Source organism: Amia ocellicauda, chromosome 2 (genome assembly GCF_036373705.1).
Source record: "Amia ocellicauda isolate fAmiCal2 chromosome 2, fAmiCal2.hap1, whole genome shotgun sequence".
Lineage (NCBI taxonomy): Eukaryota > Metazoa > Chordata > Actinopteri > Amiiformes > Amiidae > Amia > Amia ocellicauda.
In genome coordinates this window covers 30346316-30362906 of record NC_089851.1, presented here as the reverse complement: position 1 = coordinate 30362906, position 16591 = coordinate 30346316, and the positions used below count along the sequence as shown (strand labels likewise).

Sequence of the window (16591 nt, the reverse complement as noted above, 5' to 3'; positions counted from 1 at the left end):
AAAGATGGGGAAAGTGATTAGCCCATGTAAAATGAAGCAGCACATTTCATTTATCAATCAGGGCCATCAAGTATGACATTAATGGTCCCTGAAATTGTGTTTCACCAAATGGCAGCTGTCCAGTTTGTTTGCAAGCTGGTGATTAGTGAGCACGCCCAGGACCTCGATGGAAAGATTCATCACTCATAACTGGGATTAAACATCAAGGCAGGAAACATGGTTTAGAATCACATCAAGCCAGCCTGCGCTATATGCAAAGTCACAAACCAAATCTGCATCTTTCCCTAAGCTCCAGTAAACCTATCAGACTATTGCTATCCACAACCCCCCTCCTCTCCCACTCCATCTATTCTCAAACAGCTGGTGTGATGAGGTAAAGCCTGAACGTACTGCTAGTGTGGCTTTCACGCAAGACTCACAGATAGGTCACTTGATTTGAATAAAAGGGGGAGGCAGCTAGATACTTCTCACTTCCACAACACTGTAGGGTGCCACCTTGATGTAACTTTTTATGTTTTCATCATTGAAAGGTTGTGCATTTTTCTGCTTGTCAAGTATATTTATCTATAGATAAATAATTGCTAGATCTAGTAAAAATACTGACTTTAAGGGACAAATGAGGAAAACCTATTACAAATATGTGGCATGTACATGCATTTGTGTACATATCTGAATATCCCTGTCACTCTATATTTTTCTTGTTTTAGTAGTTGGGTCACAATTTCTTCCATTTGTATTCTTCAGGCAAAGGTCTGACATAGGCTACATGGATTTATACATGAATACATCCACACATGTACTATTTATTTATGTTTTTAAATGCATTAAATTCATTTGTATGAAGGCTTTTGTTTAATTGATAATCAAAATATTTACCTCTGAACAAACAATAGGCTTATACTAAGCCTGATGCCTAAATTACCAGAATTTAGTACATTTCAGTTGAGTACATACATTTTGCCTGAGTGAATGATTACTACTATCAATCCCTCCCTGCAACCAATATAAGATCAGTGGAGAGTTGCTTACCTAAGCAAGGTAAATAAACAGCCATGCACTTAGTAGGAGCATGCGAGGAGAAAGTTTGAATAGAATACTACTTCAACTATACAATTTCTACTGAAACCAACATAATAAAATAATAAAAACATATATCAAATCAATCATAACTCAACAAAACACAAAATAATTGAACGCCATATTTGGGGTATCCGAATGGAATTCAGCATCACAGAACTATAGCTATTTTTAATTTCACTTTGTTCTATATTTATTAATTTATCATGTAGGCTACATGTGTTCTCCTTTTGTTGATAAAATGCATTTTCTACCTTCTCTAATATTTTAATATGCATGCATACATATAAACTAGATGCAGTCTGCATATGCGATTAAATACAGCTTTTTGGAATAAACCAGAATATGATCATTCCCCACAATTATTATTTATGCCATGAAATTGAGACTTGTATTGATGTGCAAGGTATAATGTATAGGCATATATTGTGAGTATAATTAAAAATAAATACATAAAACTAGGTCCTTTTTATTTCTGTGAAATGTAAACAAATGTATGATTTGTTTGTGCTTCTTAAGACGTATATGAGAGACTGCTACAAAGTGGCATAATAAATGCTACAGGTAGAATCACTGGTCAATTGCTTTTCCTTTTTATGCAAACATTTACTACTTTTAGCTATGAAGTGACAATGACGAACATAAAATGAATAGTGTAGTAATTAGCATCAGTAAAAAAGCAAATAATGATTATATAATGTACATCACACAAATGTATATATATGTGTATATAATTCAAATATATATTTAACTATCTTTCTTGCTATGGTATGCTTTTCAATCCTTGTCATATAGCACAACACTTTCAGCAAGCAGTATGTGAGCAAACAGCTGAACACTGACACAACAGAGGAATTTATGAAGTAAATACTTACAGTCCCCGGAGCCGCAGCCAAATTTTCTCAATTTGTTCTGGTTGCAGGTACTTGAGAGAGTTGCTCTCAAACTCCTCAATTTCCTTTGTAGGAGATTCCATGTTCAGAAAAAAAAAGTTAATTCCTTCAGCCGATACAGAAGTTCAGTGGAAGCCCTTAATGCTGCAACAGGACAGTTATCATTTTCTCCTCCCACTTCACGTATTTGTCAGGGTTTGAAGCAAATGTCCTCTGAGTTCCCCCTCAATGAGAATGTGTGTCACCAGCGAGCACACCAGGTGTAAACTGACTGGAGCTGTGGCAGAGTGCCATGGTCCCTCATGAATATGATGTAGGGGATTAGGGGCTGATCTCTACACTGAAAGCCACTAAAGATATTTGTGATAAGCCAGGGATGCAATCAGTAAAACCAGCTGAGGGCTCTTTATCATTAGAAGGGAAGGAGGAGGAGAAGGGAGGAGAAAAAAAAAAAAAAAGCAGCCTTCTGACAATTGAGCTGCTTTGGTCTATGAATAGGGAGGGCGGGGATCCACGCGCACAAGTGAAGCTCAGACCTGATTCCTACCCCCGTGTCTCAAGCATTCCGGCTTACTGGAGAACAACAAAAACCCTCATCCCTGGGAGGCAGCTAGGAGCCCCACGGGAGCACCCTGACAAGCTGGAAATGACAACTAAGAGAAATTGTGTGTCAGAAAGCCCCAGACAAAGCCTCTTGAAAGCGCCTCGCCGGGGTAGGGGACGGGTCTGTTTGTGGAGGAAATTGCATATTGCCTGTCGTCCTTATTCCTTGCACACAGACACCACTCTGAGGTGGGGAAAATAAATCCTCTTCTGGATTCCCTGTGACTGGAAAGACGAAAGCACAGTTTGCAAAACAAGTGACGACCATTGCGCGTGAAAGTGATATACAGCAGAAGCCACTTTCTGTTAGAGCAGGTTTGTATGTTTAAAGGAGGAACTCCAAACTGCTTTTGGTTTCAGCTTTAATGTAACAAGAAGATTTTCTATTGAAAGTGTCATGAATAAGACCACTTGTAGCTTCAGAATAATTGAAGGTATGCTTTTTTTTTTCTTGCATTATTTTCTTTAGCATTCCTGAAACATGAGTATTAGTTTATGTAAGAGTAAAACCATAATAATTTAAAATAAAATGACAAATAAGAGCTTGAAGAATCACTTTAACATGATGAAATGGGAATAAAACAGGATGTAAAGGTATGTTTGTATATTGTGTCATAACACTCCAAAAAAAGGAAACAATGACAAACTTTCACATCAATATTAAGAAAACCACACTGACCCAACAAATTCAAATTTTTAACATGAACAGGTGTTTTTTTTTTTTTACTGTGTTCTAATTTGACACAGGGATAGCAAGGATTCCATTTTAGAATTATCCAGGACACCAGTACAAAAAGTTACATCCACACACGATACCTAAATAGAAATGAGGGTTGTTTACTGCCTTCTGTGGGTAAATACATGACAAATAATTGATGGTGTTATGAAAATTCAGAAATCTGTTCATGACAGCCCTTCATTATATACCAGCGGCAAAATAAAAGTGTCAAATAGTCATATCACCATTTAAAAACATAGATGACTGTAAAGAATTATACACCTTTGGAAATGTAGCAATTCAATAATGAGCACAATACATATCTTTGGAATATAACAAGCTTTGAAATGTTGATACATTTATAATGAGTTTTTGCAACGGAGTATACATTGAGTATACATTCAAATAGGTCTTCTGTTGCACTACGATTATGGGAATGGATGGGACTTATGATAAAAAAAAAAAAAATGTACACTACTCAATGTCCATGGAAATACTACAATTTTAGATAGATAAAAATTGATTTGTACAATTATTTTTAATTACAAAACCAAGTGTAAAATTGTCTCACTTTTTTCTGTGAGAAGCTTCATAATTTAAGTTTTGTTGGTTGTTGTTTATTCACTCAAGAGAGCTTATCTTATACCAAAAAGCAATATTTTTCCCATCTAACTTTTAGTGGAGTATTAGTAGGATTATATTTGTATCCCTAAGAGAAACCACTTGCAGCTTGTCATTTGAGAATAAGCAGTGTAAGCACGGCAGCTATTAGAGCAAGAAGAAATGGTTGGTAAAGGCCAGATCCAAGCTGTGAGCCAATTAGAGACAAAAGTTCCAACTGCGAGGCTGACCACACACAAATTTTATTTGTTACGTAGCTGTGGTCAATTTCTAACTTATTTTTTCATTGAGTCAAATGTTTTGGAGTGTGTGTGTTAGATAACAAATTGTGACAAACAACAGGCTGGCTTTATAGCATGTTCTCAGGATGAATAACTACCAAGGAGCAACTGAGACTGCTGGAGTTTCTAAACACAGATTATATATGTCATCCTAAATTGCTGTAAGCACAGGACCTTAACATAGTTTGTAGTTACTGACTAGAATCAATCAAGCAGTGCCTGGAAGAGAAGTGCTGAAACTTTGTGGGCCATCTGTGCTTGCTGCTGTTGCCCAGTGGTAAGATATTCATCTACAGTTAAAAAAAAAAAGTGATGTCTCATTCATGGCTTCATTTATTATGTATTATATTGAATATCCAGGTTATTTTTAATAATAATAATAATAATAATAATAATAATAATAATAATAATAAGTGCCCTTCGTTTCGTTTGTTTGTTCCTAAGAAATATAATAGAAATATTTATAAATTGTGAAATGATGGTCATTTTATTTTTCACAATTAAAATTAAGTATCCATCATTCATTCTCGCCCATGTTCTTCTTAAAACTAAAGTAGAAATAAAAATAAAATAAAATACCCCACATCTCCCCCAAAAGACACCAGCCATAAACAGAATAACCTCAGCAAAATTACCCAACCAGTTAAAGGTGTTCTTTTCCAATACTCTACCAAAGGGTTTGTGGTAAAATTGTTTGATGACTCTGAAATCCAAAATCAACTCGCCCACCAACTGCAAATTTTAGACATAGCACTTAAAGACAGTGTTGAAAAGAAGACTAACAAACAGAAGTTATCAGGCATTGAGTTTGGACTGTGTGATTCAGTGGCAGTCAAAGAGCTGGGCCTATGTCTAAGATAAATAATATTAATCAAGGCAGCCACGGTCAAATAATGTCTTATAAGGTATATAATATGAGGTAACAAAGTAATAAAAAAAGTAATACAAAAATAATTATGATCAAACAGTTTGAGCAATACAGAAACACTTCTTGTTGCATATCCTCACACCTGCCAATACGACACGTTATTGGAATAAACAAAAAGGCACTGAGTTTTAGAAAGAAAATGGAAACTACACATACTTAAGATTGTGCTTTCTAGGAGGCTGTTAAAAGCAACTATTGTATGTGACAATGTTAACGGCTTAAGTAGAGGTTTTAACAGATCTTCTTGGAAGGGTTTTTGGTAACACAAACAAAATGGACTAGGACCAATTCATGTCCACAAGTGAAAATATAACCATGTATGATCCACAGCGCTAAATGAAAGGAAAAGAAATTTAGGTACAGAAACGCATGATTAAGACCAAACACATCACTGAACAAAATCATTCACAATCAATACAGTCATTAACCTCTGCCTCTGGGAGGCCAGAGCTGCTGAGAGGCATTAGCTGAGGCCTTCCAGATCCCATAGTTTAAATAAGTAGACAATTTTTTATTTTCGCTGCTACTGACATAATTCTAATTGCATCACCTTTTTTGTAATTTGCCATTCAACTGCAAACTGCATTTACTTAATATTAGGATAAACTTGTCTAAGATAATGATAAATTTAATGCAATCCAGGTTACCTGAAAAAGATAATATCACCCAAAGAGACTTTGGGAATGGTTGTGTCATGCATCAGATTTCGTGACTGATTTTATATTAATTTTATATCAGAGCTGCAGGCCCACATACGAGGTTAGTAAAGCAGGTAAATCCCTCACCTTCAGCTTGCTACATACAAGCAAGGCTCCATCTGAATAATATTGGGAGGCCAATGTTAGCCAACACACATACCACACAAAAAAAAAAAAAAAACGACACTCAACCATCAACCATGACAAGACGGAAGACAGGAGCGGGTGCCTGAAGACTACCGAGGCTCAAATGCAGCCAGCACCAGCTTCCCTATATAGGAAGTCGGGCCCGTCACATCCAGACTGTAAAAACAAATTAAAGTGTGCGTGGAGCCCCAATTCACTGCAGCACAAATCTCAGTCAAAGGGGCCCCTTGGCACAGGGCCCAGGACGAAGCCACGTCTCAAGTCAATTGCACCACAAGATGATTGGGGACAGAGACTTGCAGACTCATTGACCATCACAATAGAGTCTACAATCCAATGGAACAGGCACTATTTGGTAATGGCCTGCCCCAGCAACCGATCACCCGGAGCATGTTGGTACTAGTCAATCTAAGCCATGGGCGTATTTAAAAAACAATTTAATTATTTTCTTTGAATATTTTCGATGTCTTAACCAATCAGCACCACCCTTTGTTTTTCTTTGCCGTTTAAATGGAGCACAGCAGTCAGACAGGGTACTCAGTCAGTATACACAACATTGCAAAGTGTTCAAAGAGACCTTGATGATGTAAGACGTGTAGATTTGGTGGTTGGTGGATTAGGGAAACAGCTCAAGAAAATAGATGAACTGACTGAAGCATGTAGAAGACTTACAGATGAAAGGGACAAGACTGACAGAGAGAGAAGAGAGGACATAAATTGTATGAAGCTCATATTCAACAATTGAAAAGGAGTTGAGCAAAACTTGTGAAGAAAAGGAAAAGCACACGAAATGTAAAATCAAAGGATTAAGCACCAAGAGAAGTAAGTTGAAAAAATTCAGAAAGGGGCAGTTCAGCTTAGACAACAAAACTGTGAACTAAATTCAGGAGTTAGGTGTAGAATTAGACAATGAAACGAAGCTATTACCAAAGAAAGTCTGTTGGGCTAGATGAGGGTAGATCTGATTTGATGGCTAAGATCGGAGAGATAAATAACCAGGTTCAATACTGACAAGGGGGAATATGATGCAGTTCAGGAGGAATCAGGTAAATACAGTGATGCTGTGAGTGAACTTTACATGAATCTGGTTGCTAATTTGGGAGTTGGCTCACGTAAGGCATCAGAGGTTGTTAGAGTAGTCTTGGCAAAAATGGCAGAAACACAGTTCGATAGACTTCCTGGTGATTCCTTTTGTAATACAGCTCAAGAAGCAGAGTACAATTGTAAGTGGAAATGACCTTACAATCTGCACAGATGGGACAACAAAATGTGGACATAAGTATGACACAGCAGGATTGTTTCTGAAGGATGATACAAGGACACATTTAGGACTAAGGGAGCAGGCACCAGAATCAGCACAGTGCACTTCTGACACAGTAAAGGAAATGGTTCAGGATGTGATTAAACATGGTTTCGCTGAGCTAGATGTGCAATTTTGTGAAAACAGCATTTTCACAAAAACAACTAATCTTGTTGGAGACAGGGCCAGTACTGAGATGAAATTCAATGAATTTGTGTTTCAGTATAGAGCAGATGTACTGCCCAACATAGTAGAAGGATTTGATCAGTGTAGTGAGGATGACAAGGCTGGGCTTAGCATTGTCAATGAACTCTGTTGTGGATTACATTTAATTGATGGTTTGGTACATCAGGCAAATGTAGCACTGTCAGTGTGGGAGGAGATGGTTTTTGGAGGCGACAGAGTAGGCAGTCTTTGTGTGCCAGGGTTGCACAAAACAGCTGGTGAGAGTGGCACTGTTGGGTTGATTAGGACAGTGTGCAAAACTGTAGAAGAGAAGGGATGTCAAAAAAGTGGGAAACCTGTGCAGTTTGAAAGAAAGGTCAAACTTAGTGCCACTTGTGCCTTTCAGAGGGAACCGAATAAATGTAATGTTTCACAGAGCAGGAGTGCATTTTCTGGATTCAGAACTGTTGATTTCATGAGTGAAAACCAACTGGTTGCTGAGTATTCGAGGACTTGAAAGTCAAACAGTATTTGGCAGGATGTAGGACACTGGGGTTAATTGGCAAAATTGTTACTGAGCCATGGAGAGCAATGTCAAAAAGGAGCATGTCTTAGAAATGAGTGTCAGGTATCAAGAGCAAGAAGCAGTGGAAGGCAGATGGTCTGTGTTTTGTCAGAGGTGAGGTCCAGCTGTTAGTGATGTAGAGATGGATGCTGGGCCTGTTTCCATTAGCTTACTGAAGTGACTGACCCTGAGTTTGTGGTGATGACAGTGCAGGCAGTAGAACAAATTCTCTCCCGTCTAGTTAATGTATGCTGCAGGACGTCAGCAGACCATATAGAATATAGCAGATATACTAATGTATCACAGGAGCCTTACAGTAAACTGGAATCAACTCCAAAGACTAACATTAGCTGTGAGAGGGATGTTGAAATCTTTGACCAGACCAACAAGACCAAAAGGAAATGCTCTTGAAGGAATGATCATGTCCAAACAGAACCGTTCCTGGCAGGGTCTCTAGTTTAGACAGTGAGCGGACGTAACAGGTTTTGTGTGTAGCCAAAGCTTCAGTGAAGGATCAAAGATCAGAGTATTATGAGAGAATGCAGAGAGTTAGGGAAGACAGACTGCAGGCAATGAGTGAGAAGACAGATAGGAAAGTATTAAAGTTAGCAAAGGATGTGAAAGCAAAGGAGCAGCTGACAGTGGAGTTAGGGAAATATGAAGGACTTTGGGACAGTACTGAAGAAATGGAAGAACGACTGAATAGTTTAGAAGAAAACTCTAAACTGGCAACAGTAACTGCTCAGCTTAAAGCTTGGGTATGCAATCCTGAGAGGCCTTCAGTAAGCAAGCTTGTTTTGAAAGCATAGTGTCGCCCTCGATTCAGAGCGTCTCCAAAGCCACGCCCCCTCTATCACACATGCGCACACAGAGCAGAGTCTCAGCGCCAGGAGGAGAGACGTGTGGGTGGAATCGATCGCAATGCTTTCAGATGACCTCATGTCTCTTTCACAGATTAGATTAGACATTACAATAATAACAATAATATTATTGTTATTAACAATAATAACAAACGTAAACAACTTATTTACGGTTATTATGTTTTTAAAAATAGTAGCTGTGGCTCGCCTTCCATTCTCACGCTCGCTCTGCACAGTCAAGGTTCCCGCGCTGATGACGTGTGATTGTCTGCGCGAACAAGTTGCGCGGCGGTATGCAAATATAGATTGACAGACAGGAAGGACATACTATCATTATATTCAGACCGAATGCAATAATTGGTCGATCCTTTTTTTTAGTCCTGTCCCTTCCACAGAAGATATATATATATATACACACTCACCTAAAGGATTATTAGGAACACCTGTTCAATTTCTCATTAATGCAATTATCTAACCAACCAATCACATGGCAGTTGCTTCAATGCATTTAGGGGTGTGGTCCTGGTCAAGACAATCTCCTGAACTCCAAACTGAATGTCTGAATGGGAAAGAAAGGTGATTTAAGCAATTTTGAGCGTGGCATGGTTGTTGGTGCCAGACGGGCCGGTCTGAGTATTTCACAATCTGCTCAGTTACTGGGATTTTCACGCAAAACCATTTCTAGGGTTTACAAAGAATGGTGTGAAAAGGGAAAAACATCCAGTATGCGGCAGTCCTGTGGGCGAAAATGCCTTGTTGATGCTAGAGGTCAGAGGAGAATGGGCCGACTGATTCAAGCTGATAGAAGAGCAACTTTGACTGAAATAACCACTCGTTACAACCGAGGTATGCAGCAAAGCATTTGTGAAGCCACAACACGTACAACCTTGAGGCGGATGGGCTACAACAGCAGAAGACCCCACCGGGTACCACTCATCTCCACTACAAATAGGAAAAAGAGGCTACAATTTGCACAAGCTCACCAAAATTGGACAGTTGAAGACTGGAAAAATGTTGCCTGGTCTGATGAGTCTCGATTTCTGTTGAGACATTCAGATGGTAGAGTCAGAATTTGGCGTAAACAGAATGAGAACATGGATCCATCATGCCTTGTTACCACTGTGCAGGCTGCTGGTGGTGGTGTAATGGTGTGGGGGATGTTTTCTTGGCACACTTTAGGCCCCTTAGTGCCAATTGGGCATCGTTTAAATGCCACGGCCTACCTGAGCATTGTTTCTGACCATGTCCATCCCTTTATGACCACCATGTACCCATCCTCTGATGGCTACTTCCAGCAGGATAATGCACCATGTCACAAAGGTCGAATCATTTCAAATTGGTTTCTTGAACATGACAATGAGTTCACTGTACTAAACTGGCCCCCATAGTCACCAGATCTCAACCCAATAGAGCATCTTTGGGATGTGGTGGAACGGGAGCTTCGTGCCCTGGATGTGCATCCCACAAATCTCCATCAACTGCAAGATGCTATCCTATCAATATGGGCCAACATTTCTAAAGAATGCTTTCAGCACCTTGTTGAATCAATGCCACGTAGAATTAAGGCAGTTCTGAAGGCGAAAGGGGGTCAAACACAGTATTAGTATGGTGTTCCTAATAATCCTTTAGGTGAGTGTATATGTATATATATATATAGATAGATATATATAGATAGATATATATAGATAGATAGATAGATAGATATTATTTGTTATTTATTTTTTACATTTAGACCACTTAAATTATTGATTGCTATCAGAATGTGAAGAGACTTTAAACCAGTATAACAAAAAATGTTTCTGGAAAAGACTGCATACCCTACCTTTAAATTCAGATTTGTCAAAGTGCACCAAGGAACTGACTGTACTGAACACCAGGGTAGTGTAGAGACAAACACAAGCGCTGGAGAAGCATTACCCAGTTGCACTGGCAGACTACAGACAGGCTCCCATAGTCCCTTTGGGTGTTATTCTCAACTTATTATCAAAGATAACCTTCACAACTCCTAAAACGCTGACTCATCCTGATATTAATTAGGAGTCAGCCATTGCATTTTATTCTGCCTTTGATCGCCACAGAGCACGAGAAGGGGACAGAATATGGAATGAAATGTATCCCTTAATCTTTCCATTTCTGTCTTTGCTTCAATGAAACGGAGCAAATTTCAAAATGGGTTTCATACTTGATACCCTTTAAAAAACTGCTGGTTTTAGTAGTAGTAGTAGCTCAGAAACAATCGATCAAACAAGGCACGCATTGAAGACATGATTGAAAATATATGTATATATTTGTGTAATAAAACATATTCACAGGGTCTAGGGAGAAAAACTTGAAACCCCTTGAAGCATCTCACATCTGAATGTCAAGATTCTAGCTGAGGCAAGGCTAGAGATCCATTTAGCTTAGGAGCCTAGGTTTACTCGTAAAGGTCATCAATCCATATAAGTAAAACAACATAGCGTCTGTCATACTAGGTTACTGTTACAAGCAGCCACAGGGTTGAGGGGAATGGAAACTAAACAAGCCTTCAGCCCTGAACAGCAGAAGAGAATGGTCCCTCCAGAACCGTGTTTAACCACATTAGATGGACGGTGCTCTGTGCAGCTTCTGCCTACAGCTGGTGTCCTCCAATTTTTGAAGCGTCTTTTTGCAATCAGGAACAATGGGAATGCTTATGGAGAAGAATGATGTACAGTTTGATTAAGAGCTCTGCAATGTCGTATGATCTGAAGCTGCAGTACATGTGTGAATTTGATATTTAAAATTCAGTCCTTTATATATGTGTCAGTCGTTTGAATATTTTGATTAACGATGACCTGTCCATTATAATGTAATAGTTTCATATGAAGGCAGCACATAAAAATAACTGATGTACTATTAAAAGCACACTGGACCAATTTTCAAGCTCCAGATAAACTAGGATAAGAGCCCGGTCAGACGGGAAATTCAATTGATCCTATCTCACACTGAGTATTAATCCACACTGCATAATGCACCAAACAGTTCGGTACAAGATTGTCCAGTAGTTCAATAATTTAAAATGCTTTTTGCAAGCAGTAATCACTGTTAAATTGGTTCTCTTGGAATTTAAGTCTAAATATAGCATATTGTTTTTTAACTTTGTTCTTGCTTTCGAGGTACATGACCATATCAAGACTACTCTGTTTTTGACAACTTTACAGTACCTACTGCAAACCCACCCACCCAACCTACACCTGATCCTGCGATCTACCCCTCTGCCATTACTAAGTTGCCAGCTAATTACTACTTAACAGCGGCGATGCTAAATCACAAACATCTTTTGACATATATTCTTTCCACTAAAATTCACAATTATGATTGGCTGAAATTAATCTCTTTCCACTTCTCAAACATTGTATTGTGATCCTTCAATGTATCTGCTGTGGTTGATTATAGTATAAACCGATCAGCCATAACATTATGACCACCTGCCTAATATTGTGTAGTTCCCCCTTTTGCCCCCAAAACAGCCCTGACCTGTCGAGGCTTGGACTCCACTAGACCTCTGAAGGTGTGCTGTGGTATCTGGCACCAAGACGTTAGCAGCAGATCCTTCAAGTCCTGTAAGTTGTGAGGTGGGGCCTCCATGAATCGGACTTGTTTGTCCAGCACATCCCACAGATGCTCGACTGGATTAAGATCTGGGGAATTTGGAGGCCAAGTCAACACCTTGAACTCGTTGTTGTGTTCCTCAAACAATTCCTGAACCATTTGTGGCAGGGCGCATTATCCTGCTGAAAGAGGCCAATGCCATCAGGGAATACCGTGTCCATGAAAGAGTGTACATGGTCTGCAACAATGCTTAGGTAGGTGGTACGTGTCAAAGTAACATCCACATGAATGGCAGGACCCAAGGTTTCCCAGCAGAACATTGCCCAAAGCATCACACTGCCTCCGCCGGCTTGCCTTCTTCCCATAGTGCATCCCGGTGTCATGTGTTCTCCAGGTAAGCGACGCACACGCACCCGGCCATCCACGTGATGTAAAAGAAAATGTGATTCATCAGACCAGGCCACCTTCTTCCATTGCTCTGTGGTCCAGTTCTGATGCTCACGTGCTCATTGTAGGCACTTTCGGCAGTGGACAGGGGTCAGCATGGGCACCCTGACTGGTCTGTGGCTACGCAGCCCCATACGCAACAAACTGTGATGCACTATGTGTTCTGACACCTTTCTATCAGAACCAGCATTAATTTTTTCAGCAATTTGAGCTACAGTAGCTCGTCTGTTGGATCGGACCACACGGGCCAGCCTTCGCTCCCCACGTGCATCAATGAGCCTTGGCCGCCCATGACCCTGTCGCCGGTTCACCGCTTTTCCTTCCTTGGACCACTTTTGATAGGTACTGACCACTGCAGACCGGGAACACCCCACAAGAGTGCAGTTTTGGAGATGCTCTGACGCAGTCGTCTAGCCATCACAATTTGGCCCTTGTCAAAGTCGCTCAGATCCTTACGCTGCCCATTTTTCCTGCTTCTAACACAGGACAAAATGTACACTTGCTGCCTAATATATCCCACCCACTGATAGGTGCCATGATAGCGAGATTATCAGTGTTATTCACTTCACCTGTCAGTGGTCATTATGTTATGGCTGATCCGTGTATCTTGCATTAGAAAACGATTGTGTGCCAAAGGCCAATCAGCTTCCAGATCTAGCATGCATTATCAAATAATAATGCCCGCTGGAATGGTGAATTTAACAGAAATCAAGCAGCACTAAGCAAAAAATACACCAACCACTGTATAAGAAACAACTGTTCAGCTATTTTCTGACGTTAGTCTGGAGGCAAGGGAAATCATGTCAGTGACAGGGCACCAGAATGAAAGCTCAATTCACAGCTACTGGACAGGAAATTCACAGGAAAGATGCAATCAATCCAAAGTTTAAACTTCAGCAGGATCCAAAATTTCATCTCTAGCCAATCCACTCCCTGCCAGCTTGAATGATGCCCTGCCTCCAGCAACATGTTCTGATAGATACTACTGAGACTATCCTACAAGATAGTTCAGACTATCATGTTACCGGATGTCCAGATCAACTATAAGAAAGACTTATCACACACAGTAACTAAAATAAATAAAGATACATTTTAGCCAAATAAAAATATCCTTTCAAGGGTTTTATCAACCGCAGGAATGCCGAGATCCCGATGCTTCCGAGACCGATAAAAAATAATTGAAGACACTGTACATTTTTTTAGTATTGTAAACTTTTATTTTGGCACATTGTTCAGTATTGTAGACAGTTATGACAGCGATTTAGAAGAGCGGGAGGCAGAAGATGATGATGAGGATGTAAATGCGAGGGGTTGAAGGCACAGATTAAGACGTTTCTATTTTATTTCAGCTGGTCAACTTGAATGTCAGAATGCCCATTTCCACCAAAATTACAGAACTGACACACAAGAAAGCTGCCAAGATTAAGAAATACACAGAAGTAATAGTCCGAGACGTATTCAACACCGCAATCTGAGACATATTTCACAGCAAAGGAGAAAGTTTACTATCAATGCAAAGTAACCCTGCAAACACACAACGGTGCTGTTCCCATATCTGAAAATACATTGCTCCCCGTCATTACTTTTAACAATATATATCAAATCAGTTTTTTTCTTCTTTTCCAGCTTTTGATTATGAGATAACCTGCCTGATGACTCAGCAAGGCTTTTCAATTACCTGATGCAGAATACTCAATAATGCCAGTGGTTGTAACAAAGGCATGGGACTTGAGACCTGCTTTCATGTTCGTCAGGTCTTCTAAACTTTTGAAAGGTTTATGCTTCTGACAGTCCTGATCTCTGAGCTGATCTCTGTTTCAGATTGGCAAGTCTGCGGCGCTTCAGAAATATCCTTTCAAGGGTTTTATCAACTGCAGGAAAGCCAAGATCCTGAAACCAAGGGACCAATCACAGTCCTAGTCTTCAATTTCAACCTGGTCCTCAAAAAGCTTTTCAAATCATTATTGGGGTCAGAATATTTACAAAGTCACTATCAAGATCTGTGTGTTTTTTTTTTTCTTGTGGCGGTTTAGATATAAAAGTACAAATATTTGACACAGAGCTTCACATGACTGATAGTATGAGAAGCTGAATTCCTCCTGCATTTAAAATATAGGAATGTATTACCTAGAGATTGGTTTAAAGTACACATTAATTATGTCATGGTGAAAATCAGTTAATATAACAAAAATGTCTCTGTTGTGTCATGAAAATAAAAAACACCTGAAGATAGCCATTTCTATACACATTTAGTATATGTATTGAAAATGGAAACCGTTGATAGCGCAAAGTGCTGATAGCATACCCTATTTATTTATTTTTAATACAAAATAAAAATATGAGGTGTAGAAGAACAGAAAAAATAATTGGTATGAAAATAAACATAAATCAGCATAAACCCTGTGGACGTCACCCTGGAAAATCTGGATTTTAAATTTAAATTTTAATATTTAAGATGACTGATTTGAACAGGCCTTGCAGCAATATCCAATACCTCTTTTTATTGCATTCTTCAACAAACCGCCTGTGGTTTCCGCCCCAGGTTTTAGATCTTCAATCATTCTTTGTACATTCATATCTACACTATGCCATAACACTTCATGTTTGGCTTCCTCGTCTGGTACAATTTGTTCATCTTTAGTTATTCATACAACAGCCTGGAGTAAATTGAATTCTTAAGGGAAGCTATTCAGTGGTATCAGGCTATAGGATATACTTCAGAGTGAAATTACGCACAAGGAGTCTAATAATCTCTTTAAGAGACTCCATTTGAAACTGTCTCAAAAAATCTCAAACTCTGAAGCTAAGTTTTTTCCTATCAGTATTCACAAGTAACAAGGATTAAATTACATTTGGTAACAGTTTAAAATTGCTTTTTTTTTTTTATAAACACGTTTTCCTTTTTGCAAATTAGTATATGACCAACACGTTCTGGCATGTATTATAAGCAATCTTGTAGGTTAATTGTGCACTTCTTACATGTACTTTAAAAGATGTTACAAAAAAAAAAAATGGTGCTCCTTATACTGTCTCATCAATTATGAACCATTTTATGTGCTTTAACACAGATGAGGAGCTTAAAGCATTTGCATTGCCTGCAACAACAGCAACAAAAAGACCAGATTCTTAAACATCTATACTTATGGATTGTTTTATTTTACTAATAAGTAACATTTAATGACAGTGTCATCAATATTTGTTATTGGAATATATCATAGGTATCTTCTACATGATGTCATCTTATTTAAAATCTTTATTATGATATATTTTTTAAATCTCTGCCATGAGAAAAGAAGGAGAAAAGGGTCCCATTTCCTTTTAAGAGCTACAAATAAAAAAAAAAACCTTTATGGAAAAAATATTATGTTTAAAGGTATTATTTATTATTTAGTATTTAAAATTAGTAATAAATTAGTCTCCTCATTAAGGCATTGTGCTTCGTTATACTGTGCTACCAGGCTGTCTTATTTATGTAATTGAAGCTGTGCAATAAAATTATTTAATGAAGTTATGTTTGACCATTTTGCTCTGTTTGTAAACAACTGAGGATCTATGGCCTGAGCAGAATAAACAAAGTTATACAGGGCAATGAAATGTCTCAGACTTAAATGATTATAAAATCAGTTTATATGTGTATGAAAGCCTCTGTATAAAACGGAATCCCCCGGCTTGGAACACAATTGTGAAATCCATAAATTAAAGCAATAATTATTAT

At 38.7% G+C, this 16591-nt stretch overlaps 1 protein-coding gene across 5 annotated transcripts in view; it reads right to left on the bottom strand.

Moving 5' to 3' along the window:
* Nucleotides 1-16591, bottom strand: part of LOC136768296 (dual specificity calcium/calmodulin-dependent 3',5'-cyclic nucleotide phosphodiesterase 1C) — a 151076-nt gene that overhangs the window by 103877 nt on the left and 30608 nt on the right. For 4 of the 5 annotated variants that reach the window (XM_066722433.1, XM_066722441.1, XM_066722446.1 and 1 more), the window contains exon 1: nt 1953-2367. The exons of the other annotated variant lie outside the window; for it this stretch is intronic. In XM_066722433.1, the coding sequence (XP_066578530.1) occupies nt 1953-2053 (101 nt within the window). In that variant the 5' untranslated portion in view covers nt 2054-2367. Of the gene's footprint in view, nt 1-1952; nt 2368-16591 lie in introns of those variants that run through there. 5 annotated transcript variants of the gene reach the window in all.